The sequence below is a fragment of the Opisthocomus hoazin genome, chromosome 3 (assembly GCF_030867145.1).
Source record: "Opisthocomus hoazin isolate bOpiHoa1 chromosome 3, bOpiHoa1.hap1, whole genome shotgun sequence".
NCBI classification, from domain to species: Eukaryota; Metazoa; Chordata; class Aves; order Opisthocomiformes; family Opisthocomidae; genus Opisthocomus; species Opisthocomus hoazin.
In genome coordinates, this window is record NC_134416.1 from 6,104,826 (window position 1) to 6,132,403 (window position 27,578).

General features: G+C 42.5%; 1 protein-coding gene across 3 annotated transcripts in view; it reads left to right on the top strand.

Annotated features, from left to right (window-relative positions):
• TRAPPC9 (trafficking protein particle complex subunit 9) overlaps positions 1-26,818 on the top strand; it is a 553,794-nt gene extending 526,976 nt beyond the window's left edge. For all 3 annotated transcript variants that reach the window (XM_075415508.1, XM_075415510.1, XM_075415509.1), the window contains 2 exons: positions 15,984-16,207; positions 23,647-26,818. In XM_075415508.1, the coding sequence (XP_075271623.1) occupies positions 15,984-16,207; positions 23,647-23,814 (392 nt within the window). In that variant the 3' untranslated portion in view covers positions 23,815-26,818. The remainder of the gene's footprint in view (positions 1-15,983; positions 16,208-23,646) is intronic.
• Positions 26,819-27,578: the final 760 nt, after the last annotated feature.

Consider the following 27,578-nt stretch of genomic DNA (forward strand, 5'->3'; position numbering starts at 1 on the left):
CATCTACATGTCACTTCAACAGCTGGCAAACTCCTTATGGAGCATCTGCTTTCTATTACAGCTGCTTTTCGCTGAGGCAAATTTGAATGTGGCATCTGAAAGGACTCTTTGCATAGATGGAGATTTCACTGGTCGTTACATGACATAAAGTGATAATTTAAGGACAGAGATTTTGCCTGTTTTCAGACAGTGCCTGGTACACTGTGGTTGCTGTCAGAAGCAAATGCAAGAGACAGTAAGAAATGGTCAGGAACAATGTGGAGAGAGAGGAAAACAGGGAAGAAAAGATAGCAAAGTTCTACATTTGCAGATATTTATTACTGAGTTTCTAAAATGCTTGTACTGAACTTTATAGATTTTGAATGCTTTTTATAGTTTTGAATGAGATGCTTCACATAAACAGGTGACCCTGACAGATGTTTAAGACTGATGATGCCCCTCTACTCCGATCTGGTGAGACCCCGCCTGGAGTCCTGTGTCCAACTCTGGAGCCCTCACCACAGGAAAGACATGGACCTGTTGGAGTGGGTCCAGAGGAGGCTGCAAAAACGATCAGAGGGATGGAACACCTCTGTTATGAGGGAAGGCTGGGAGAGTTTGGGCTCTTCAGCGTGGTGAAGAGAAGGCTCCAGGGAGACCTTAGAGCTGCCTTTCAGTACCTGAAACAGGGCTTATAAGAAAGCTGGAGAGGGGCTTTTTACAAGGGCCTGAAGTGATAGGACAAGGGGTAACGGCTTCAAGCTGAAGGAGGATAGATTTAGATTAGATGTAAGAAAGAAATTATTTACTATGAGGGTTGTGAGGCACTGGAACAGGTTGCCCAGAGAAACTGTGGATGCCCCCTCCCTGGGAATGTTAAAGGCCAGGTTGTATGGGGCTTTGAGCAACCTGGTGTCATGGAAGATGTCCTTGCCCATGGCAGGGGCTTGGAACTAGATGCTCTTTAAGGTCCCTTCCAACCCAAACCATTCTACGAGTCTATGATTATATGAAGGTAATTTTTCATCTCTGATTTTTGTTTCATTTGTTTAGATCAGGGATACTTTATTGACCAGTTTGGTATCTTAATCTCATGAAATCTCATCCTGCTTCTACCATATTAGTGTGTAACTTTGTGCTTTTATCACTAGACCTGGCTCAGGAACCTCAGTGGTACCTTTATGGAACAAGTATTAATTGGGATTTGGCCAGTGATCTTCCCAAATTACTATCTTATGATGTCTGTCATTTCTCAAGAAAGGATTTTAAGAGATTCCTATTGAGTGGGCTCAAGCAAGAAATCTCTTCTGAGAAAAGGCCCATGAATGGATGCTAATAGGTGATTATATAGCTATGGACAGGAGGCTGAAGCCACCAGCGCTGATACTGTATTCCAGCAATAACACCTGACATTGTGGGTCAGGACATTTTGTTGACTCATACTAACATCTGTGAAGACTGAACACACCTTTTCCCTTCTTTGAAAGCATCTCTTCTTTGAATCACCTACGCCAGGGCGGGCTGGATATCCTCTGTTTCTCCCTGCATGTGTAGTGCAAGTGGCTATCTTCTCTATGCCCTGTCCTCTCTTGGAGTGCCCTCTTGGAGCACGTGGGCTCATGTTGCATGTGCTTGACCAGTGAACCCTGAGGGAACATAGATCCCCAGCTGAAGTTTGCTAAAGCTCATGTTCAGGTCTCTGATTGTGAAGATCTTCTATGAAGTGACTGCAAGTTCTTTTCTTCTTACCCACATTCTAACACTTGACATCCATTCTCAAACTTTAAGCCAGGAACTACGTAGTTTGTATTCTCCGCGTGAGCTCAGTGAGCTCGGTACAATGAGGGGACTGTAATATCTGTTCAGGATCTTTATGGAAAAAAGGTTCTTTCTCGTGGCTGTTTAGCCAGTTGTCGTGTTCTCCTGTGGTCTTGCCACTAAGCATGCTAATGCCATCAATGGAAATAGATGAAAGAGAACTTCATTTGTTTTAGAGAGATTTCCAGGAGAGGGCAGCCATAGTTAATTCTGGGTCAGTTCATGTAATACAAAGTGAATATAGATTACTGGCAGCGTTTGGCTGTGATGCTCTATTGCCCAGCATGGTTTGTGTGCTTAGTTCTTTTAATTTCTTCTTTTGTTTGGATTGCAAGTGTGTGAAAGATAGACTTTTTAAGAAATTAATGCTGGAAATGACAAACCACACAATAGAGTGGTTGACTCCCAGTACCTTGTACTTGCTGAAATCGCAAATGCTCTTGGGAACAGTTTCCGTTGTATGTTACTGTATTCTTTATATACTTTCCAACTAACTCATAAGCTTTTCTTCACTCTCTTGCTTTAAAAATGTTTATGGAAAAGCATAGTCCAAACTAGAGACCTGAAAATTTTGGGAAAAAAATTCCCTTGCACTGAAAGCTTTTACTTCTTTAGGAATTTAGAAAGGATCAGGACAAAATGATCCTCTCTCCTCTCCTGTTTTACATAATGAGGTTAATAAAACCTCTGTGGGTTTGGATGTAAGGGTGGTAAGTTAGCACTAAAGGGGCATATCCCATATTCACAGTTTGGAGGCTGTACTCATCCAAACAGCAGTAAGGGTGCAGATAGCAGCAGGAGACATTCTTTAATACTGCCCTCCCAGGGCTATGGGTTTGGCAGGACTGCTTCTGGGACTGGGGTGGCAACCAGGATCCCTTGGCATGCGCCCTCAGTCTCTGTACTGAGACTGCAAAGAAAGCTGCCTTTTCATATGAAATCGGTAGATTCATTTCTTGGATCAGTTCAAAACAGCAAAAGCTATTTTTCTGTTTTCCTCCTTTTTTTTTTAACCCATCTCTGTTCTTCTGCACCACCAAACAAAAACTCGATGAAATACCTTTTGCCAGATCCCTAGGTAATGTAAATCCATGGATTTTTATAAAGTTAAAAATCTGGTCCCTGCAGGTGATGGGATTTGGAAAGATTTTTTGTTCGTGTTTTGTAGTGCAGTCAGTATCACTTCACATGTAAATCCACAAAATGATACATGACTTCAGAGATGCGACGAAGGAAGCCATAAAGTCTTTCTGTACATTGAATTTTGAAGACTTCTAGCTTCAGTTTTGCGAATTTTGTCAACTTCCTATGCTTTACAGCCTCTCTTCATTTCTTAGGCATTCCACTGATGTGTATCAAGCATACACACGTAATCTCAAACCACATAAACCATTGAATGATTGCACCAGTGAGAGCTGGTCAGAGGATGCAGTGTTGCTTTCCTTGCCATGGAGGCTGAGGAGTTAATAATTTCTCTTTTCTGCGTATGTGTGTGCCTCTAGAAGGTAGAGCAGACACAATACTGTTTCTGTAGATGAGCTGATAGCTGTGGCCGGTCTGCGCACAGAGCCTTGTGCAAATAATTCTCAGAAAAGAGACCTAATCAGCCGCCGCACTACACTGATTTGCCCATAATTATATCTGTCTTTTAAAAGCCAAAGATAAAAGGACAGAATTTGACACCTGCTCATTGCTCATTTTTCCATCGGCTCGGCAGGCTGGAGCACGGTTGCAGGGTTTGAGGAAGGGACGGTTTTGCTGCCCGAATGGCCAATTAAAGGAGAGGGGTTTGCAGGAATGCTTTGAGCACTTGACAGGTGAAGCCCAAGGCATGGCTCGCCGCCTCAGCTATGGAGAGGATTTAATTTTTTACTCTCTCTAGCTGAACTCAGTGTTTCTTGTCTTCTCTCCTCCCTAATATTTAATTTGCGATTTTATTTAAACCCAAAGTTTTCATCCTCTGAACTTCACCGTGCTAATATCTGAGGTCTCCATTCCTTCAAAATGCAGTGATGGGGAAGGATGGGTTTCTGGGCTCTTACGTTTAATATTTTATCAAAGAGTTCTCCTTTAAATAGCATTATTTTTATTTTGATTTACTTTTCCTTATGATTGGGTTTCCTTTTAGCCTCTCTCTCCTTTCCTGCATGTCCTATAAATCCTCAGGTTTTATGTTCAGTTCAGTGTAAGACTTATTCCCCTAAGGAGCTGGTACCTAGACAAGCCAGCATAGGGATTTTGAAAGCTTACAGTTAAGGTGTTTTTCTCCATATTCTGGAAGTCATCTTCAGCTCTCAGTTCCATTGGGTAGCTTATGCAGTCATTTCTGCTCAGTGAAAACTCCTGACTGCTCTTCACAGGACAGGTTAACTGCTTCCTAAAATGTCTTAGTATCCTCATTTGGAAAACTGGTACAGCGCTCAGTTCCTTGCCTTGCTAGATAGCCTTGAGATTTGAGATACACAGATGCAGATATTTTTAATTTCTTTAAAGTTATTTATTTTATTGTTTCTAATTTTCTAGCAGTGCTAGACATCCCAGGAAAATAGGTCTGCGTAGTTCTAGGTGCCATAGAAATTGTTCTGCTGAGCTCTTAGGAACATGAGTATTGTTGTCCCTAAGAGCTTGTAGTGTAGTATTATATATATACATATGTATGTGTGTGTATATATATGTATTTCATATGTATATGCTGTAGAAGCATATATGTTGTACGAAAAAAATGAAGTTAGCAGGGAATAGGAATAGGGAAAATAGTATAACAGAGTAATAGGAGAGAAGTAGTTTTGCGCACAAGTTGTAGCCCATAGATAGCAATAAGCACAATCTGCCAGCTCTGTAGCAATCACAGCATCATAGAATCATAGAATGGTAAGGGCTGGAAGGGACCTTAAAGATCATCTGGTTCCAAACCCCTGCCATGAGCAGGGACATCTTCCACTAGACCAGGTTGCTCAGAGCTCCATCCAACCTGGCCTTGAACACTGCCAGGGAGGGGGCATCCACAGCTTCTCTGGACAACCTGTTCCAGTGTTTCACTACCCTCATGGTGAAGAATTTCTTCCTAATATCTGAACTAAATCTGCCCTCTTTTAGTTTAGAGCCATTCCCCCTTGTCCTATCACTACACACCCTTGTGAAAAGCCCCTCTCCATCCTTCCTGTAGGCCCCTTCAGGTACTGGAAGGCTGCTCTGAGGTCTCCCTGGAGCCTTCTCTTCTCCAGGATAAACAGCCCCAACTCTCTTAGCCTGTCCTCGTAATCAGATAGGCTTCTGTGAGTGTTCCTGCATGACCTCTGCAACGGGTTTCAGCTTGCATGGGAAATATTGGGGCGGTAAGTGGGGATTTAGCCTAGGCTGAGCTCCGCTGCTATGGCTAGAAAGTAGACAAGCTGGAAATTATATCTATGCAAGGTGCCATGTTGACATAACCAGGTTATAGACCTACAGGATGATCTTTGAAGCAAAGTCTTTAGCAGATTAGAAAGGCGGGTTTGGAAGTGTCAAAAGCAGAGATGAAAAGATTTTAATTGTTAAGGCTCATAATCCAATTAGATCTTAGACAAGGGTCTGGCAATGTAGGCAGAGTGAAAAGGTCAAATTTGGAGAAGTTTTGTAGAAAGTGGTTTCAGGATTTAATCACAGACTGGAGGTGTGAGTCATGAGAGGCGATCAAGTCAAAGAGAAAGCTGAGATTGGCAGGAAAGAGGCCGCTTTTATTTCTGAAATTAAGACAGGTATGGAGAGGAAAGGACTTCATGAAAAATTCAGGAGCTCAGTTTTGAGCATGTTCAGTTTTAGAAAGTAGTAAATTCTTGACAAAAAAGATCTCAAAGAGAGAGGCTGAAAGTTATTTGAGTTGATGACTCTAGGCTTAAAGATTTCTTGTTTCCCGTAAGTTTATTGTGTGTTCACATCCTATCTAACAAGTAAGAATACAGATTTGTATCACAGAGGATGACTGAAAATTTCCATCTATATATATCTATTAGTCCAGTTCATGGTATGTGGATTCAGATTGGATTTTGAGACAGGTCATGGTGCAGAAGAAGGATGTGATCAGAATTAAGAAGTCATAGCACCATAGTAGGACTTGATAGTTTCCAAGTCACATCTACCTGGATTACTGTCTCATGTCATAACGCAAAAGTGGCAGAATGAACTAACTGTACATAGGGGAAGCAGTAACAACTTAACTCAATTCACTGGTAATTAAAACAACTTAGAGTCATTAGACCGAAATATGCTGTGACTGAAATTCAAAGAACCTTCCTTAAGGTTGTTTTAATGTGCTCCTCTGCTTTTGAGCAATTCTGGTCTGTAGATGTTAGCCACAAGTAGTCTAGTAACCAGACGTCACGCTTTCCCTCTACATGAAATGCTGCAATACGGCGTTTGTACGTGGAGTTGTTTAATATATCTCATTTAGCAGCTCATTGCGTTTCGATCATGGTCAGGCTAAAGGAGGCCTGGGAGGCTCAGTGTCCTGGTGCTCATATTTACACACTTACTGAAATGTGGTAAATCATCTACCTGCCTGTTAATAGGGAGTTATATATTATCTTGTACCAGGCTTTGGCTGCTCTGCAAGGACACAAAAGTCTTATGGCCTGGGCATCTCATCCAGTATTTCATGGTTCGTTTTTAGGACAAGCGTGGAAACTGGGTCAGGTACCCATCAATTTTCTTTAAATAATCAGTATCGCTTTTTTTTGCTTACATTAAGCATCCTGCCCCTATATCTCTATACACTGGGCATGGAGTTACCTGCTCTCTCATCTCTCTTCTCAGCTGCATTTGAGTTCCTTCTGCGTCAGGCAGTACAGCACAGATTTCGTGGTACAGATGGCAAATATGACAATTATGCTACATAGAGAATTTGTTTAACTGGCAATTTAAAAAATAGCTACCTCTTAGGTATGATCCCTTACCTATGTAAGAGTCCAGAGAACCACTGTGTGCCTGTTGAATGGATAACGCGGAAAATACTGTTTCTACTTGAAACGGTAGAAAATCCAGAAAAACAGTTTCTACTTCCATATTGCCAAATTCAGTGAGAGTTTAGTGGATGAAATCCACATATTTGATTTTGCATGCAGAGAATTGAGTGCAGGAGCCTAGTTTTTATGTCTCTGCTACTAAGTAGGCATTACTTCTCTTGTGACCCTGTGCTATCTCACTACTACCTCTGTCGGGAATGTGCCACAGCCACCACCTTTATCACTGATTTCTAGAGCAGGTAACACTCGCTGGAGGTCTGCAATCTGTGTAGTGTCTAGACTAAACCTGCTTTGAGATCAGACAGACTCACAAACCAGCACATAAAGGCTACAAACTCCTTTTTACCATTAACTTTTCAGCCACAAATCAGAAACTCTCACAAAGTTTGCGTGAGACCTTTCAAAAATCTTCTTTGTGAAGGGAGAAGTTTGTCTCACATCCATCATTGCAGAATGGCAGAAGGAAGGAGAAAATTTGAAGTCTCATTATGCAACCAGGGAGGAATTAGGTGATTTTCTTTTGTTAAGCTGTAGGTTAAGCCACGTTATTCATGACCTGCAGTGTTTTTGCACAAAGCTGCCAGTATACAAAAACCAGTGTTACATGATGTATTCTAGTACAGATTAGTTTTTTTTCACTGGACTTTTTTTTTTTCCCCCCCTTTTTTCCTTTCCCTTTTTCTTTTCCCCCACAAGCCAGGGTAAAACTGCTCTGAAAGTAGTCCTGCCACAGACAAGCTATAGAAATAAAGTTTTCAATAACCTAAAATAACATGCAAATCCTGGGATCATGAAATTTCAAAATGCAGGCATACGCTCTATGCCACCCTGACCTTCCGGCTGTGCAGCAGATAATAAAAAGTCTTCTGCAAACCTGCTTGTGATGAATAGGTAAAAAGGGGTTGGCCCACATTCAGAATTGAGACTATTTAAGCAAGCTGGGGCTATGTCATGGAATGTTTTAAAAGAAGTCAAAAGGAGCTCAGGATAACTGAAAAAGCCAGAGCTTTGAGAATTTTAAAAGTTGAGGGGTCTGCCTTTGAGCGTTGAGATTAGAAGTGGACACAAGCAGTACAAACTCTGAAGTGATTTTCACTTTGATAGCAAATTGGAGAAATCACCAAATGAGAAGTTACCTTGGCTGCCAGAGGAGAAGTGAGACAGTCAGGTGCCATCTGTGTGCCAGCAATTTCACAGGGCAGTCTATTGTAAAAGGCATGGGCAAAATAAAATAACTCTTGCCAAACCCAGAGAGGTTAAACTGAACAACTCATTTCTTAAATCTGTGGTTAATGTACATTCAGCTTTGCTGTTTTAAGATCCCAAATAGAAGTTGGAGACAGTCAAACCGCAGAGCGCTAGTCATGTTCAAGCTTCTCTTTTCAGCTAGCGTGACCCTGGTATTTAGAGTTAATTGAAAAAGATTGTGCTACATCTAAATGTTTACAGCGGAGATCAAGTAGTGCTGAAATTGAATGCTGATCACGTGTCTGCCAAGGATCGATTTGGAGATTGAAATGGGGCACAGACATTATACTGATTTGGAGGAAGAGAGCTTACTTAGTGCAAAGGAACAAGGTTGAGAAATCCTTGTGCAAGGGAGTCCTACAGGGATATTGCAGCATCCTCAGTCCGTTGTCATCACAGAGTTAAGAACAGACACAAACTCAAAACAATTTGGCAAGAACGATAACCGGACCAGTCGGGATCTGTCATCAGCATACTGGCCACGGCAAAAGAGTGATTAAATAGGAAGACACAGACAATTATCAAAGACTAATTGCTTATTGTTGCTAGAACTATATTTTAAATGTGTTTTTCTTTTTAATTGCTTTTGGAGCGAATAAAGTGTCCTTAATTCAATTGTGAAATGTTTGGGAATGGGAAGTCTGCCAGGAATCAGGCAGCTCAGAGCTCTTGTGAAAGCAATTGCCTCTTCCACTAGCCTATATTCATGTTCAGGCATCGCATTCTCTGCCAAGTTTCCTCTTTTCAGGTTCGTGCCCCCATGTTAGCTGAAGGTCTTTGGGTTGTTGGTACTTGCAGGAAACTGCACTGGTTGGTTCGTATCTTTTCCTGTGATGTTTCATTCATCCATGTCCGAGAGCCTTGACCCACAGAATCACAGAATCACAGAATAGTAGGGGTTGGAAGGGACCTCTGTGGGTCATCTAGTCCAACCCTCCTGCCAAAGCAGGGTCACCCACAGCAGGCTGCACAGGACCTTGTCCAGGCAGGTCTTGAATATTTCCAGAGAAGGAGACTCCACAACCTCCCTGGGCAGCCTGTTCCAGGGCTCCGTCACCCTCAGAGGGAAGAAGTTCTTCCTCATGTTCAGACGGAACTTCCTGTGCCTCAGTTTGTGCCCATTGCCCCTTGTCCTGTCACTGGGCACCACTGAAAAGAGCTTGGCCCTATCCTCCTGACACCCACCCTTCAGATATTTATAAGCATTTATTAGGTCCCCTCGCAGCCTTCTCTTCTTCAGGCTGAACAAGCCCAGCTCCCTCAGCCTCTCCTCGTAGGGGAGATGTTCCAGTCCCCTCATCATCCTTGTAGCCCTCCTCTGGACTCTCTCCAGTAGCTCTTCATCTTTCTTGAAGTGGGGAGCCCAGAACTGGACAGAGTACTCCAGATGAGGCCTCACCAGGGCAGTGTAGAGGGGAAGGAGAACCTCCCTCGTCCTGCTGGCCACACTCTTCTTGATGCACCCCAGGATCCCATTGGCTTTCTTGGCAGCCAGGGCACACTGCTGGCTCATGGTCAACCTGTCGTCCACCAGGACACCCAGGTCCCTCTCCACAGAGCTGCTCTCCAGCAGGTCCACCCCAAGCCTGTACTGATGCATGGGGTTGTTCCTCCCCAGGTGCAGGACCCTGCATTTGGCTTTGTTGAACCTCATCAGGTTCCTCTCTGCCCAACTTTCCAGCCTATCCAGGTCACGCTGAATGGCAGCACAGCCTTCTGGTGTATCTACCACTCCTCTCAGTTTGGTGTCATCAGCAAACTTGCTGACGGTACATTCTAACTCTTCATCCAGGTCGTTGATGAAGAAGTTAAACAAGACTGGGCCCAGTACTGACCCCTGAAGAGGAGACTCTTCAGGTCCATAGGGGTTTTGGATCAGCAGGCACCAAGTATAAGGCACTTTCCAGGACAGGACTAGCAGTGGTTGACAAGGTGAGATATTCGTGTAATTTGAACCTGTTACAATACAAACATCTCTATACCTTTGTTCTCTGTTACTATTGGCTGCAATCAAATTATGCAGGGGATGGATTTGACTCGGCATTGTGTCAGTGTAACAATGAATGAACACGAGGATGTTATTCCAAGTTAAGATACTCGGGTTGGATGTGAGGAGCAGATCCAAACCACATACAGAAGACTTTATGCAAATAGCAATGAGGTTCTTGTGTTATTAAATAACTATTCAGCATTTTCATGATGAGAGTGGCAGGGAACACAGTTTTTATATTCATAGAAATATCTTTTGTATGGATGTATTCAGGTCTGATAATACTGCAGGACCTCGTAACAGACAAACAAATGTAAACAGTCCTATAGCATGTGCTATAGCATCTCTATGTGTCAATAATTTGCATGAATGGTTTAGAAAATGAAAGGGAACTGTTCTACAAGAGAGAGAACAAGTTGGAAGAGGGGAAACAGAAACAGTGTTTAGTTTCGTATATTGGAGGAGGTGATAGATACAGAAGAAACGTGAAGGAGTCCGTTGTCTTAACGGAATGCCACGTGTTAACTGCCGACCCAACTCCAAAGAACAGGCTGCTAAAACTGTAAAACTGTTGCTGACCTGACACCCAGCATGAGAGGAGGGACAGGGACTTTGCTTCTTTGGACAGGATCAGCTTGCTCTGTGCATGGAATTTTCCTGTGGTTTTGTGGTTTTGATCTTTGATCTTTCTTCCATCTTCATTATATGTAAAATTGGAAACAGACAGAATTGTTCAGCCTATTTCTAAATGGATGATTTAAAAAAAAAGAATTCTTTTCGCATCGTTAAGTTCCTCACAAAATCCTGAACAAACATTCTTGCAGAACAGGGCAGGAGAAATAAAAGAAGTTGTTCCAGACAGAAGGGCTGGCCCTTTCCCTGCTCTTTTAGGGCAATTAGAAGTAAAGCTGGCCCAGGCAGACATTTTAATCAGCACTTTAGATTTGGTGAGCGCAGAAAAACTGAATCATTCTGCAAGACTTTCACTGCAGCAACTCTGGTTTGGGCTCTTGATCTTTGGCTTTCCTCCACTGAAGTACCTGATGGACGTCAGTGTTGTTGCTCCTCTCCCCCCCTCAGAGCGCAGCGCTCTCAGTTCACAAAACGAGATGAGTAAAACTAGTGTTTTGGAACAGTTGTAACAGAATAAAAAATGGTTGATTGACTAAAATCCCCCTAGCTATCACAGTACAGCTGAGCAAGGCTTGCTTTGCGGGGCTTGAAGATCAGTTTCACCTCTTACGTGAGAAGCATTTACTCATTTGGGCATCTCTTGCCTTGAGTTTTGTTGACACTTGTTTGTGCAAAGCCATGCCTCTGTGAGGCATTCGCTCCATGTCTCGAGACAGGTTCCTAGCCTCAGTGAATGGCAGAGACCAATACATCTGCTTCAGTTTGGGATTCAACATCCAGTTTAAAAGCAAATATCCAATGGGAATTTCTCCATCCCCCACTATAAAGATGAGCACCAACACCCTGCCTTCCTCTGCAGCCTGTTTTTTAAAATCAACCCAAGCTTGAGTGGGGAGAGTAAACATTGCTGGAACGTGAGTTTCCACTGAGATTAAACACGTATTTGTATGCAGCTTTCCAAAATTAAACCCTCACAGTGGCAAACAGGGTGTTGGGTGCGGAAATGCAGTTAGCCGTGACTCAGGACCCTTGATGTAGAGGTGGGACAATGAGTTGCGAGTGCTCGCACAGGAACTTGACAAAGTAGCAAGAACCACTTACTATGAGCTAACATGAGCAGAATAAATAACACAAAAGGTTAATAATGTTCGGTATTCATTTCCAAGCTGCTCCTTTGGGTGATGTAGACAGAAGTGCACGTGGCAGGTGACAGTAAATGACGTTTTTCTTGTGAAATAGTGGTTGTCTTCCCATTAGTAACATTCATTGCCTGTTCTTGAGTTGTGAGGTCCTGAAAGGCAGACACTATATGAAATCTGATGTATTATTTTTATATAATAGTCTCCCAGCCATTGTGGTGTCCATAAGCATCGCCTATTAACTGGCCATGAAGCAGTTTTTCCAACTGAAAGGTGAATTTGAGATCTTAAAAGGCTTAGCTAACACCATCAGTGACAAACCAAGGCTTTCCAGTCGCCCTTCTCACCACTTCTTGCTATGATCCTAAGGGTCTTTCCCAGTCTAAGTGATTGCAGGATTCTGAGATTCTCAATGGCTTGTCATGCTCATCCTCTGCCTTCCAAAACGTGTTGGACATTTTCTCCCTTGTACAATAATCACTTAGACAAGGTCCTAGAAATAAAATATCGTGCACTTCCTCAGCGTGGTCCCGTGCCTGTTCGTGGGTGCGGGGTAGACACTGTGTCTTTCCTTTTTTTGTGGCTATGAAGCATTGCAGAGCAATGTTGGCACACAAGGATTTGATCACAGTGGACATGTGTAGGTAAGTGATCAGAAAAGTAGAGATGGGGGGGGGGATAAAAAAGCAGCATTCTATTTGCTTATTGAAGTACTTAAATAAAGGATTTAACTTTCAATTAGAAGGAGATTGCTAGCCCTTTATGCTTTTTTTTGCCCTTGACAGCCAGAGTTTATACTTCTACCTTTTTAATGTAACTTACATATACTGTTTGCGTTTAACTTGGTCCTTCTAATTTTCTGCTGTTTCCCTTGTATCTGAATCTTTGGAAATGGAGATACGGCCACCACTGTCTTCTGTGCTCGCGACTGTAACTTCTGAATCAGAGCTACTGTGTACTGAAGCCAATAATGATTCACTCTCACAGCAGTGGTGTGAGCAGTCCCAGCTTTTAGATGCCATCTGTGTGAGTGAGCTGAATCTGCAGAAACGGGACCCTGTACACATGGCTTTTCCTCTGTTCATGGATGAAAATATTAAAGCAAATCCGTATGGTCCGTGAGATGTTTTCTGTGTCAGAAAGGGAGTAAAACTGCCTGTCAAACCAAGCTGTTCTCTCTGATGAAAGGGGACTGTTTTTAAACACTCCTTTCCATAGTATTTTGCACGCCAGCCATGTGTGTTTTCTCATCTGACATCTCATTGAGATCCTTGACTTCAGTACTGCAGGAGGGAAGGGTGTGCTGGGAGGGAAGGAAATACTCTCTCAATAAGTACACAAGCACGTGTGCGCACACACAATCTTAAATCAATCTTAAATGAATTTAATTTTTTTTTAGGAATACAAAAGAAAATTAATCTGGTTGAGCCAAGCTTAGTTGCTTCCCTTTTTTTTTGGATTTTCTATTTTCACATGAAGATATTGGGAAGCAATGCTCTGAGCTATTATTACATACAAAGGTGGAGACAGAGGGCAAAGAGTTCATTTACAATTCCTACAGCAGAGCATCGAATTTTAAAGCTAAAAGGCAAGTGGATCAGCAGCTTGAAAACATTCATCAGTTTCTTCACCTGTTTAGCTTACTGACTGAAAGTTCATGCTGATCTGGGGACCTAACCATTCTCACAGCTGTAAGACCTGCTGGTTGGAGGAACCAGAAAAAAAAATATTTTTTTTCACATGACAGCACTTACCTTGCACAGAGAAGCTTGAAAACATAAACTGGTATAAAGTCATGAACTGACATAGATGTATTTCTTTGAAATGAAGCAACTGGACTTCACTTCTGTGGCAGGAGAGTGGGAAGTATAAAGTTTAGACACATACACACACAGAGACATATTTTTGTGTTTTGAAAAATTCAGGCCAGTTAATCCCATCATAACCACCACTTCACCTTCATGAACTTAGGGCAATCCTGCAAGAAGCATTTTGATCATGTTGAGCAGGAGAACCCATAATGCTAGAGTGTGCTATTGCAAAAGAAATCCAACACCAAACATGTTTTGTAGTGCTTTCCCGTAATGCAAGGATGATTATAACTTCCTTGCACAGAATGACAAATGGTTGAAGTGGGAAGGGGCCTCTGAAGGTCACCTGGTCCAACCCCTTACACAAGCAGGGCCACCTAGAGCCAGTTGCCCAGGACTGTGTCCAGTCTGCTTTTGAGTATCTCCAAGGATGGAGACTCCACAACCTCCCTAAGCAACCTGTCACCCTCACAGTAAAAAAAGTGGTTCCTGATGTTCAGAGCCAACTTCCTGTGTTTCAGTTTGTGCCCATTGCCTCTGGTCCTGGCACTGGGCATCACTGAGAAGAGCCTCACTTCTTCCTCTTTGCACCCTCCCTTCAGGTACTTCTATACATTGATAATATCCCCCTGAGCCTTCTCTTCTCCAGGCTGAACAGTTCCAGCTCTCTCAGCCTTTCGTCATAGGAGAGATGCTCCAGGTCCTTAATCCTCTTTGTGACCCTGCACTAGACTCTCTCCACTATGTCCATGTCTCTCTTGTACTGAGGAGCCCAGAATTGGACCCAGCACTCCAGGTGTGGCCTCACCAGTGCATCTCCTTTGGAAAGGGAGGTTTTGGCATGGGGATGTTCCAACTGGGACACCAGCATGGATTTTGGATAGCTGCAGCTTGAGCACTGTTGGGTTCCTTTGTGCTCACTCTGCCAAGCCTCTTGTACCTGGGACTTGCCGCTGCATTTGGTCAGCTTTGGTCAAGGAGGGGTTTTCATCTGGGTGGTTCAGCTTTGCTGATCTGAACTCTGGAATAAATGATCGTTTCTGAATTTCTTTCTTCTTTGGTATTAGCTTTCTTTTTTTTCCGAATGCTGTGCTGAGGCTTGTTCAGTTTGCCAGGCTAAAGGGCATCACGAGAACATGCATCATTTAGTAGTTTTTTGTCAAAGGCAACAAAACAAAAATAAGTAAAATAAAATAAAAAATTGGTGTAAAATTTTTTTTCTGTGAAAGCTCCTGAAGCATAAAAATAGTGTCTTTTCTTGAGGAGGAGATATTACTAATGTAAATCCAGTGCTGTTGGCAGAAGAATAATATGCTGTATGTCATAAGGCAAGCAACTGAGGAGGAGCTGGAGTGATCGAAATGCCTCATGGGCATATGAGATTGTGGGGATAGGTATTCACACAGAGGATGCTTTCTTACATGTGCCCAAGGCTTTCTCTTATCTCAGAACATGAACCCATAGTAAAATAGAACTATGTTCATGTATTAATAGTCCATCGGAGATAACCCTCATCTGAAAAACACAGTAATACTGCACAACTGGGAACGCTTTCAGAGCAGGGAATTGGACTAGCAATTTCATAGTGTGCTGGTAATGAAACATTTTGGTTCTGTATAAGCAAATGGGCAAGGTTAGTGGACACATTACTCCAGCTGTCATTGTCCCAGCAGTAACCAATTTAGAGGCTTTATATTTTCTGCTATCCCACTAAGGGAAAGAAAAGTAGAAAGTTAAAAATAGAAATCCCAGAATCAATTAAAGCGCAAACAGTGAACAAGCTCATAGTACTGCTGTATAATTTCAAAATCCCCTTTTTCCTTATAATCTGGACTTTAATAGATGTATTACATTGCAAATTCTGGCCGTGTCTGTCCTGCTCCAACAGGTCACCTGCATACAGGATGATTTATTCAGGCTGTGACCATGTGAACATGGGCATCCAGCCCTGGATCTATCTAGCTACCATTTGTATTGATGATTCCCATTTGTATCCCCGTTTGTATCTCCCTTCACCTAATGCTGTTCATTTGCAGGAGAAGTTGTCTATGGCTTTGGTCTTCAAGGGAGGATGTTAAAAAAAATCTTCTGGTGCCTGCGTATAGATCGCGATTAGTTTTTTTCATAGCTCTTTCAACAGTTGTGCATGGATATCAGACTATCATGAACTGGTTTTTGCAAGTAGTTTCTTTGCAACTTTACCCTACACAACACTGCAGCGTTGGGTTGTCTTTCCTAAGGTTAACTGTCATGCACTCCTGGTTTCACTGAGTTTACATTTTCTTGTTGAGCTTCCTATCAAGATTAGTACAGTTTCTAAAGCAGGAGTCCAGCATAACATGGATTTTTTTTTTTTGGTTTGCAGATATCCTTGTTGATGGCAAGCTTTGCGACTGTGATATCGTGGTGAACTGCAAAGTGGGAGACCCCATCCCGTTGCAGGTGAAGCTGACCAACTGGAGCAAACACAGTGTGGGGCCCTTCGCTCTCACCGTGACCCCCTACCAGGATTACCAAAATGGGGTGCACAACTATGACCTGCAAGATGCTATCACCTTTGTGGGATCCAACACCTTCTACATCGATTCGGTAAGTCTTTCTGTCAAATGTATCACAATTCTGGATGACGTGCATTTGGAGAAATGGGCTTCATTATTCAATTGTGCATTTTAAGGCAGATTAATTTTTTGAAAGCACCAGGATTACAGCAGCTATTGCTAAAGGTGCTGCTAGATTTGTGGATATAGAATCATCTCTCTGAAGTGGTTTGAGACTGTAATTTCCTATCATGTAAACCACTAGTAAACTAACAGAAACAGTAACTTTTGGTCACTCTAGATCCGACTAAATGTGAATGGGTAACCTAGATAAAAAGTTTAATACCATACTGCCAGTCGCTAGAGCCATCCAGTGCAGCCTGCAGTAATAGATTTTAAGTAACTTTTTCTCTTTAGTCCATAAGAAATATTCCCCAGGCTGAGCCAAGGAGCTCAGCAAATCAGTTTTAGTCAGGTCCTGAGGAAATGCAGCACACTGCAAAAAGAAAATGCTAAACATCAATGACCAATCTGATGAGCTGGTTCATTTCCTTGTCACTTAGCATATTCTTATAAAACCATAAAGAAAAATAGCAAACATGTTTAAAAGGGAATTAGAAAAGCCACTTTAAAACAATTGAGATTTTTATTTTTCTCTCAATTTTTTCTTTAGACAATTCAAGTCTAGGAGCTTTTTGCTTCTAAGGCAAGACACTGAAAATACAGATACAACTACTCTGTCCCACATCCTTCCCCAAAAAAAGACCACAACAAAAAAACAGGAGCGAAAAACATATGGACAGTACTGCAGAGTGGAATAAGCAGTATTTCTGGTAACTTATAAAATAAACATGAAGAAGAGCACGAGTGTTTGGGATAATGCTTAGGACCTTTGCTTAGGTCAGCTCTTCGGATCGCTAGTAAAATGTACCTGTCAAAACTGAATATATAAGTGAACCTTAGTGAGAAAGAAGTTAAAGGTTAACCACAGGGATAGTCACCATGCATATTTTTCAATTACGCATCATGGGAAGAAAATATTTCAAAAAGTTAATGAGCATGGAATACACCATCAGCTTGAATTTTAATAGGGGCTAACTATATTCTTAGCTGAATAATTTAAATATGTCAACAGAAATAATCAAGAGATGGCTTTCTTTGACTCTCTTTCTGACAATGTGGATTTTTTAATCAGAGTGGCAGTATGTGGATGCCCAGCTGCTGAAGGGCCTGACCCTCCAGGCTAATGAGGGAAAAGGGAGATGTCAGCGTGATGTATTCTTACCATCTGATTGAGTCTCCTACGGGGCAAGAAGTCAGGAGATCACATCGCTTGTGCCCGCCCAGGCAGCCTTCTCATACGTTACGGTCCCCGCATCTGCCCCGTTGTTCAGTATTGTGACATTTCTCCTGTAAACACAGTCCCTGATAAGTTAAAAATAGAGTTGTTTTCTACTATTTGTCCTCCTTTCCATCCAAAAGGGTGAAACGAAGAAAATGTCGACTCTTAGACAAGAAGTGTTATGTTTCACGGTATGTAGTGTTGATGCTTGTCCTACACAGACTCCAAGAGAAAATACTTAGTCATATTTCTTCGAGACATATAGCCCTCATCATGGAAGACATCTCTTCAAACAGTGCATCTAATGCTGTCACAGGCCCTTTCATCCCCTGTAATAACTAATTCAGCAATGGAAGAAAGATTTCAGGAAGCCGCACCTGTTGTGGGGACAAGAAGAAAGTCCTGGTTTTTGCATTCGAGGTTTCAGGGAAGAACGAACATACTCAGAATTGTGTTCATGCTCTGAGTTTGGCGGAAATTCCGACAGACACTGGTTAAGAAACCAAAGAAGTTCATGGTGGGGTGAGATGAAAGAGACAGAGTTTCCTTTTGTTACAAATGAAACCTGAGACACTGGACCAGGTTCCCTGCTGGTGTAACTCAGTGCTGCTCTGTCAAAGCTATTAAACACATGCCCGTTATTTTTATAAGCTGTAAGCTGAGGTCACGGGCACACAATTAGTTTGCTTGTGTAATGGAGGTAGCTTGAGATGCTACCGGTTCCCAGCTGCTTGTTTCTGCTCCTCTGCAGGAAGATGCTCCCTTCTTCCCCAGCAGACCCAGTGGCAGAGGTGGTGTGAACATTTGTTTTCGTGCAAAGTTGGCCAGTTTAGCAAAACCCACGTTCGTCAGCAGTTTAAGCTAATTGGGCTGACTTTACACTGACACTGGCAAGGAGGTGGTGACATGATTTATTGTGCTGCCAAACTGGGTGGGAGGAAGGATGGAGAAATAGCATATGATTTGGCGTATCAGAAGTGTGTGGTCAAGAACAAGTGGGAACATCAGGTATTACAGCAAGAGAAGACACTTCTCAAGCCCTGAAGATTTGGTCTGTTGTCATGCTGATGCAGAAGCTACATTATTGGTGCTCAATTGAATGTGATTACTCTGGGGAAAAAGCAAACAAAACCCAAACCGCCTCTGCTTTCCTGAATGTTCGTTTCGTATTAAGCCTGATGCTCAGCAAATCACAATTATTTTTGTTTCCAAACTAAAATGTTTCAGATCAGTTTCTGCTGCTATCTGAGAGACAGGGGATATATACAGGAATTTTCAGCATGCACATGCTGCTTCACAGTATGAATATAAATTGTTTAAAGGGTAAAAGTCATACAATTTTGTATTTCTCTTTCTTGTGGCTTGAAGTCCGGGTTAGATGACTTCTCTTAGAAGTAGCGTAATGAGTGCCGATTCACCTTTTTGTGCTCTTATTTCAATACAATGCAGCAGTCTGGGTTCGTGTCACAAAGTCTCTGCTGGGATATACTACTTCAAAAAGCAAATTCTTTTACTGAAAATTTTAAAGGATTTTGAGATATTTCCATGCATTTTAAATTAAGTAAAATCTTTATTTTTAAGCACAACTTATAATTTGGTTAGCCTTACCTTTCTATGTCTGTATTTAACAGAAAAAGTGACTTCATCAGTTCTCATGTAGATAGATAGCAGGCATTCTTGTTCAGTGCGGGGTTTTGAAACATGAGATGACATGGTGGAGCCCCACCCATTAAACCACACTGCATTGATTTGTTTTTATCTCACTTCACAACCCAAAGTTTAGCTTTAGCCATATTATTAAAAATTCTTAGTTCTTACCAATGGTTTTTTTTGACTGATTAGTTGATCAGATAGAGTTGCTTCTTGCCAAATTAAAAAAAAAAAAAAAAAATTATCTTCTATGGAAATTCCTGTAACTACCAGCAATTCATCTTTCCTTGTTGTTCCTGCTTTTGCCATTACTATTCACAAGCAGGTTCTTTCCTGCGTGCGTTATCATGTGCTAGTTCAAGTGATTGGTAGTGGGAGATGAGGAAAATTTCATTAGTAGATGGTCATTTTGAATCAGCTCAGAAGCGATGATGAACATTTGCTCACTTCTGGCAGGTCCTCTGTGGCCCATCTGGAACAAATTAGTTTTCTTGGCACTGTTTTACTCACACTGTAAACTCTTTGGGGCAGCGAACAGTAGCTGGCACTAGCCCTAATCTCCAACTGAGCTCCCTAAGTACTACAGCAGTATAAATAAGAAGTAATTAGTTCTAAGCAATCTCGGTCCCACACAGTAGCCTGAATCAGGGAAGGATTAGGATGGAGGTAGAAACTTAATTTTTCTTCTATCTCAGTGGAACAGAGAAGTCATGTGGGCATTTTTTTTTCGATTCTTCAGTCATTTTTTTCCAGCGTAGAAGCTTCTCATCTTTGGTTTCCACTATTTGGTGGAACTTTGGCAAAAATTGTTTCAACTCTGACTCAATTCGGCAAGCATGTATTCAAAAGCATCCCAGACTGGCACAACATATAAGCACATATCTAGGTGGTGACACTACCAGATCTGTGCACTGCTAGGTCGAATGACAATAGAAGTTTGGTCTGGATCGGGTACGAGTATGTGATCTTCACGTTTCTCATCGGTTAGCTGGATCATGCATTGCCATCAGTGGGGTGGCGTGTACTGTCAGCTATGGTGGGGAACCTCTGACTTGTGTACACATCTGAACAAGTCACCCCAAGCTCCCTTCACAGGCAGTGGAGAGCAAGTCATGGGGGGTTGATGGAGTTTAGGGGATATTTTACCTCATTCTGCATTTGATCAGATGAATCCTTGTGTTGAACAGCTGGCTCAGATGTGGACACCCACTTTATAGACATTTGGGTGGATTCAGTTCCAGACCAAGACTTCTGAATGAGTAGGTGTTACCATGGATGCTGGCCAGCTAAGCTCCCATTAGTCAATGGATATACAGTCTGCAGCTGGTAGAACCTGGCTTACACTAACATAGACACCAGGAGTGAGATTCAGTTGCCTAAGTAAGCGTCTACCATAACTTAGGTGCTGTAGGTATCCCACCTGGCCTCCACTTACTTCCAGAAAACCTGTAAATCATCCTGCAGATCTTACCAGCCCTGTGCAGATGTCTCAGTGCCCTAGGTCATCCCAAATGTCACAAGGTGCCTATGTTTAGGCAACTGTATCCCGACTCTATCGGCTGGCTAGGTAGACTGGTGCATGTTTCCTCCACAGGCTGCATTGAGTAGATGTCTTCTTACTGTACTAGGAGCTTGGATGCCTAGTGTGCAGAGAGACACCGAAATGTGGTTTAACCTCAGAATCAGTCCTATGCGTGGTAGCCCGGTTGGGTTGGATCTGGCCTGCTACTGACCTGACTGCTGCTGAGCTGATGTGCTTGTGGCCTCCTGGGAATGTTTGTAGGCAGCCCCGCTAAAGAGGCAGCCATACTTTCCAAAGTTAGTTGCTATTTCTGAAGAAGTTTCTTGTAACTTCTGCAGAGCCACTTGCGTCTCAGCAGTGCAAAGGTTTCAAGATACTTTTGCTTCCCTGTTTCTTCCCCAAACCACAAGTGTTGATTAAAGTAGTGGCTGTACAAGTGGCCATACAGCTGTGGATAGTCCCCAGACAATGAACGTTGTTGTCTGGTCTGTGCGTTTTGCACACAGGGTGGTGGGCTACTGACAGAACAGGACGCTACCTGCCTCGCTGGCTCTTCTCACTGATGATGAAGAAACTGATGACTGGTGCAGAGACGTACTGTAAAGGCAGGAGGAACAAGCAAACAAGTAGGCAGAACTTCAAATGAGTGAAAAGACTGTGTTGATGCCGATGTGCCTGCAGCCACCTTCCTGCTGGTCAAGGGCTCTGATCAATGTTGTTACAGACATTTCTTCATGGTGCAACTAGATTAGGAAAAAAGGACTGGGAGCTTGAAAAATGTATGGGTCCTGAGGAGGCTTCTTTGCTGTTTGCCTCCACCCATTGCTGGGGTTAGTGCTTGTCTCTATCCTCCTCTGGATACGAGTACGCATCAGTTCCAGTGAGGTGGAAGCAAGGCAGGCAGCCCCAGCAGGAGGAGAAGGAAGCAAGAGAGGAAACTGCTTGATGTCGTTCTGCATGTCCAGACGCAATGCCAGAGGCCAAGAACTTGTACCCAGCCAGGAGTGGAAATGCCAAGGACGGGGGTCAGGAGAACAGCTGTGGCTGCTCTGATCACTCACGTGGATGATACGATGCTGATATGTGTTTGCAGTAGGTCAGCAAAAGTGCTCAGCACCAAAGCCAAAGGGAGCCTGGGCTCTGCCAGCTCTGGTGATGTTCCTACTTGTGAACAGCCAGGTCCCTGTGCAAGAACATCCATTTAGGCAGGTTCAGCAAAGAAGCCCGATACCCCAAGGGACTATACAGGGTGTCTGTCTGCTGGCTGAGGGACCCAGCAATGAAGGTCCAGAAAAATCTAGAATAAGAGAAATCAGAAACAACTCGGTCCCCTCACATCTGCCAGCTACAGACAACCTTCCTCACTGGAGACGGTGACAGGCAATTTTCAACTCTCTGCCATGTTCTTGTGGTGCCCCACACTCCTGGAAACCCTTTCTAGTGGTTTATCTCCCCCGTTTCCCTGACATGGTCTAGTCATCATCCTTCTTCTGGTCTTCCTGTGCAATGGCAAAGTGCCCTTCAGCAAAGGGTGTCCATAGACACTTTTCCAGTTAATACCCCGTTGTTGATGTCCTAGGAAATTTTTTTTGTAGTAGGCAAGAATCCTGACAATCTGTCTCGGAGCTTTAGCCTCATCCATTCGTTGTTCCAGGTGGTAATGTTCCTTCTGTTCCCAGTGATGTCCCTTGCAAATATTTTCTCCCCCTGTTTCAAATCAAGTCCAGCACATCTGGACAGCTCAGTGCTTCTGTATCCAAAACCCGAATTTCTGTTGTGGTTGGGCTTGGGTCTCAGCTTGACGGAGCAGTGGTGTGTCATGCTGTCATTTGGAATCAGCGATGGACTCTGTAACATGATGGACACTGAGGTGTTTGGAGATCTCCAAAGAAAGGCCCATTACCAATGAATATTCAGGTGAAAAAGAAAATACATGGGCATAGGCCTACCTGTGAAAGTAGGGATGACCCGATCAGTTGATGGTTTCAGGGTCCAGAGAGCGGAAGGGAACTGGTAAGATAGTCTTGGCTGAGGGAAGACCAGTACTGAGGAGCATCAGATGCTCTTTATTGGATCTTTTCTGCTAGGATGAAGTTGCCTTTTCACAATTTTTGTAATAAATTCCATCCAATGGAATGGCTTTGTACTGATTCTCTGTTTTGCATCTGCAGCAACTTTAACCCCATTCTAGGCCCCCTGAAACTGGATTTAACATCTTGTAGAAGCAGATATTAATTCAAACATTATCACATGCTGCACAGTTGTGGGATTGTTAAAGTTAGAAATTACTTAAGTGTCTTGCTGAAAGGAGGGACTGAGATACATTATTTGTTGTAAAGTTATGGATCATAAATGCTTTCTTGATGAACAGAGATACATAAATGTAGAAACAGTGTGAACTCTGTATTTAATTTGGACAAGTGGCTACTTTTCATGTGACGTTTCTTGCTAAATTTAATTATTTCAATGACAGTGAATATTAAAATTCCTGATGAGAATTTGCAATCAGATTGTGTCTGAATAATAAGTGGTGATGAATTAAGTTATTGCGAAGCTGTTAAATGGTGTTTAACCATGTGTTTAACATGAGTTTAGAGCATGATTTAGACCTTTAATACAGATGTTGATAAATGCAGTCTGAGAAAATACATTCCTAGATATTCAGGACACTCTGGGGAGCTTCCACCTTAAACCAGCTCTGATCTGGAATCAGTGACTCCTGAGGATCTGTATTCTGGTTTTAGCTGTGCCACAGCTTTGCTGCATGACCGAATAATACAGGATTTAATTTTCTATGCTCCAGTTTCACCATTGCTAGAAAGGGACAAGATCTTTACTCCTTTTTGTGAGAAGGCAATATTGAGATGTGAATCTAGAGTACTTTGAGATCATTTGAAGGAGCTACTGAATTGCCAAGTGCAATTATTTTGTTTTGTTGCTGGTTTAATTATACTGATTTTCACATTCTCTTTTCCAGGTGAAGCCAACCAAAGACTCTGTGTACTTTGGAGCACTTCTCTTTCTCTACACAGGCGATTTCTACCTGAATATCAAATTCCATGAAGACAACTGTAGCAGGGAGCTGCCTCTCTCCTGGTTCTGCCTTCCCAGTGTCCACATCCGTGCTATGGAGCCTATGGTCTAAACTAAGCTGTAAATGTACTGTGTGCTGTTTGATTAACCACAGTGCACAGAAATGCTTGGCACATCCTCTGCTTGACCCCAGCTTGTTTCTGTCCAACCCCAGGCCACAATCCCTACTTTGGAGGAACAGCTGAACACTTTCTGAATTGGCTGGTAGTCATTTGGGCAGCTGTTTTAGCTAATTTCAGAGAGAGAGAGACACACAGATTATAACTATGCTAGAGTTCTCCTCTGTTTCCAAAAAGCCTTTCAAACTGCTAATGTATGCATTATGCTTTCATATACCCTATTGCTATCAGTGGGTTTGAAAGGGTCTTGAGGGCTGAATTTAAACATGTGTTTGAAGGTCTCAGTTCCAACTTGAATAATCCCATTTTAGCATTGAACAACAGTTGTATATCTGTATGAAATCCCTCCTGGCTTACGCTGGACCCACGGCATGTACCCTTGAGGTGTAGTTCTCTCTTAGACTTGTTCACAGGCTTGTTCTCGTTCGCTTGTTTGCTGAGTATTTGTTTGTTTTGATGGTAAGTAGCAGTAGCGATGCTTTTTCCTGAAAGTAAGAATAGCAAATGTGCTCCAGGTATTCTCTTCCTCCCCTGAGCCCAGTGCCACTTGCTTCTGGTAGAGTCATTGCCTTTAGTTTGGTAGATCTATGAACAAGAAATGAAAGAAGGCAATGAAGAGCTAAAAAGTTTTGTCCTTGAGAAAGGAGATAAGTCAACTTTTGGGTTGCCTAGGGCTTGCCTGTGAATTTGGGCTTTCACAGTTCTGTTTTATGTAATCACAATCACTTGAAATGTTTGCAGACACTTAAAGAGCCACCAGCATCAATCAGCTGGTCATTAATACTACTTTTCATGAGTTTTTGTGCTCTTCTGATCAGATTTTTCGTGCTAATAGACTGGGCTTGATTATGTGGTTGTTTTTTTCCTTCTTTTTGTTAGAATGATTAAGTTTAATTATTAGGCAATTAAAGCCATGGAATTCCTGACTGAAAATTCAGCCTGCTGTCTTTCAGAATAATGTTTTTGTATAAAGAGACCCGCATTTACCTCATGTAAAGCAGGGAGATGTCTTATCTGTATGATTAATATATTATTTCCTGGACCATATGTTTCAAACCTGTCTCAATCTTTTCTTAAATTTAGCAGCTCTTAAATTGGGTGATAGTATACTTTCGGACATGGATATACCAAGATGTGGGAGGGGCGCTCCAGTTAGCTCTGTACCTGCTAAATCTACATGCACAACCTCTCTGCAGAATTTTTGTTTGCTTAGGCTTCACCCAAACGTGGGCACACCGCTTCATGCCTGTCCTGGTCCATCCTGCTCGTGCTGCGGAGCACTAGCCCAGATAGCTCATTCTGGCTCTTTGCACCGTGCCCATTTGTACTTTTAGATGTGACTGGTGTTTTCCGTAGGAATGACAGTGCTCAAAACTCAATTTGTGGCATGTTTGCAAATGACTGTAACATATTAATCCTAAATATATTACTAATTTGAGGGAACTACAGCTATAACACGATAGCTGTATTTCCAACATATGCAGGGTATTATCTCTAAAAATCTGTATTGTGGCAAAGTTAACAGTGTTTGGTCTTGAGCTGTGGCTCTGTATACAGCTTTGAACGCCAGAGTGGAAATCTTCAGTCATAATGATGGAAATCTGAGACTGACTGAAGATTTACTTGCAATGATGTACTGCTCTGTCAGCTCCAGCATGCAACGTCCAGTAAGAAAACTGCTCCTTAGACTTGCATGGTGGTTCTGGGCCCGAGACACTGATGGAAAGAGGGTCCAAGCAGCTGGGTTGTGCAAGTTTCTTACGTTGATGGAGCTCGGTCAACCAGTTTGTGGCATGAGGCTGAATTCTCTGTCACTACATAGGTATGTACACAGAAAAATAAGATCCTGGGAGAGCAGTAATTAAACCAGTTATTCTTCTCCATAAAAGCTTGCTTTCGACATGTGTCTCTATACTGTGTTACACAACACTGTTGCAGCAAAATCCAAATTGGGTTTTATTCAGTATTCCAGCAGGTAATCTGCAGATGCTAGGAATACAGTGAAGGATTTGTAAGGATCACATTGCATTTGAAACAAAAATATTGTGAAGCAAGTGCTGTTGCAGTCAGGATGCTTCATCTTACCCAGCCAACGGATCATTTCCTACTTTATTTTTGAGAGCGTTCTCTGAGAGCCGAGGATATCGTTCCGTGAAGCCTATGCTGGGATGCAGCACTCCTCTGCCCTTTACTTACAAAGGATCCTGATTCACAGCCTGCTGAAGCTGTTGGAATGGGAACAGGTTTTATTATAACAAAAGCAAGCTGCATATTTCCAATATGCCATTATAAATCTGCCATATGTGCTCATAAATATAAGTTCTTATGTGTGAGCTGACCCTTAATGGTCTATCTGTTCATTATATAGTAGACCATTCTGTCCCTTGTCAACTTTGATGCTTAGTTGCTTTTGGCATTTATGATATCTTTCCCAATTTTCTCACACTTCTACTTGTCTTGGTGAGAGGATGAAACACAAGAAATTCTTCCTTCTGGGGATCATTTGTGACTTGTCCAGAAGGAGAATATGTAAGTGTCAGTGTAATTTGGAGAAGGGTGAGGGTGAGGTACTTGAAATGGGAATACTGCATCACTTCTGGTTTCCTTTTTAATGGAAGCTTTCACTGGGACTGCTGTCAGGATTGGTCCTTGCAGTGCCTGAAAAACAGCTGATACTTTTTGATCTGCTCTCCTTTTCTGGAACTGAAAACTTGCTTATATTCCTCTGAACCACCCAGCTATTATTTTGAACATGATGAGCCAAAATGTGTGTTGTTACACAGATATAAATCTAATATGATCCCACTTGGTTGAATTAAATCATTTCTAATATAAATCACCATTGCTGAGAGCAGACATTGATCCAATATGTGTATGCATCAGAGAAGAATAAGTTGTGTAAATCTAACAGTGTGAATAAATACTTATCTTGTGTTATTTACACCTCTACCTGTCTCTTCTTTCTATAATTCTTGATAGTGTCCTTGTGTGTTTTTACTGGAAATGATAACATATCTCTGGATGCTGCGTTCTGTCTCTGAAAGAATGTATTTGACCCTGGAACTGAAATTTCAGCTTCACTCAAACTTTCTCTTCCTAGATGGAGTCAGAGCTGATGAAAGATGTGTGTTCCGTAGTGTGACTCCTGTATCATTGTCCGTTAACTGTCAGCGGAGGGGAGAGAGATGCACTCACCTGAAAGGTTAGTTATGCCTCAGTATCCTAATACTGACAATAAGGATGGTGAAACACTGGCACAGGTTGCCCAGAGAGGTGGTAGATGCCCCATCCCTGGAAACATTCCAGGTCAGGTTGGATGGGGCTCTGAGCAACCTGATCTACTTGTAGATGTCCCTGCTCATTGCAGGGGGGTTGGACTAGATGACCTTTAAAGGTCCCTTCCAACCCAAACCATTCTGTGATTCTGTGAGTCTTTCCATCCTCTACAGAAGTAGCTCAAAGGCTGGAGCGAGGACCACTTATAGAGGTGGTATGCACAGGAAGACTGACTGGAAGCACTTGTTTTGTGTGCACCATCTGATGTCCAGCCTTGTTTGAGCTCCTTCTGTCAAACAGTCCTGAGGCTCCTGTGTTTGGATTCACAATCTAGAAGTTCTTCAGCTTTCCTTAGTGAAACCCAGCTGCACTCTCCCTTCCTTGGATCCTCTGGCTCCCTTCCTCAGTGTGGGCACTTTGT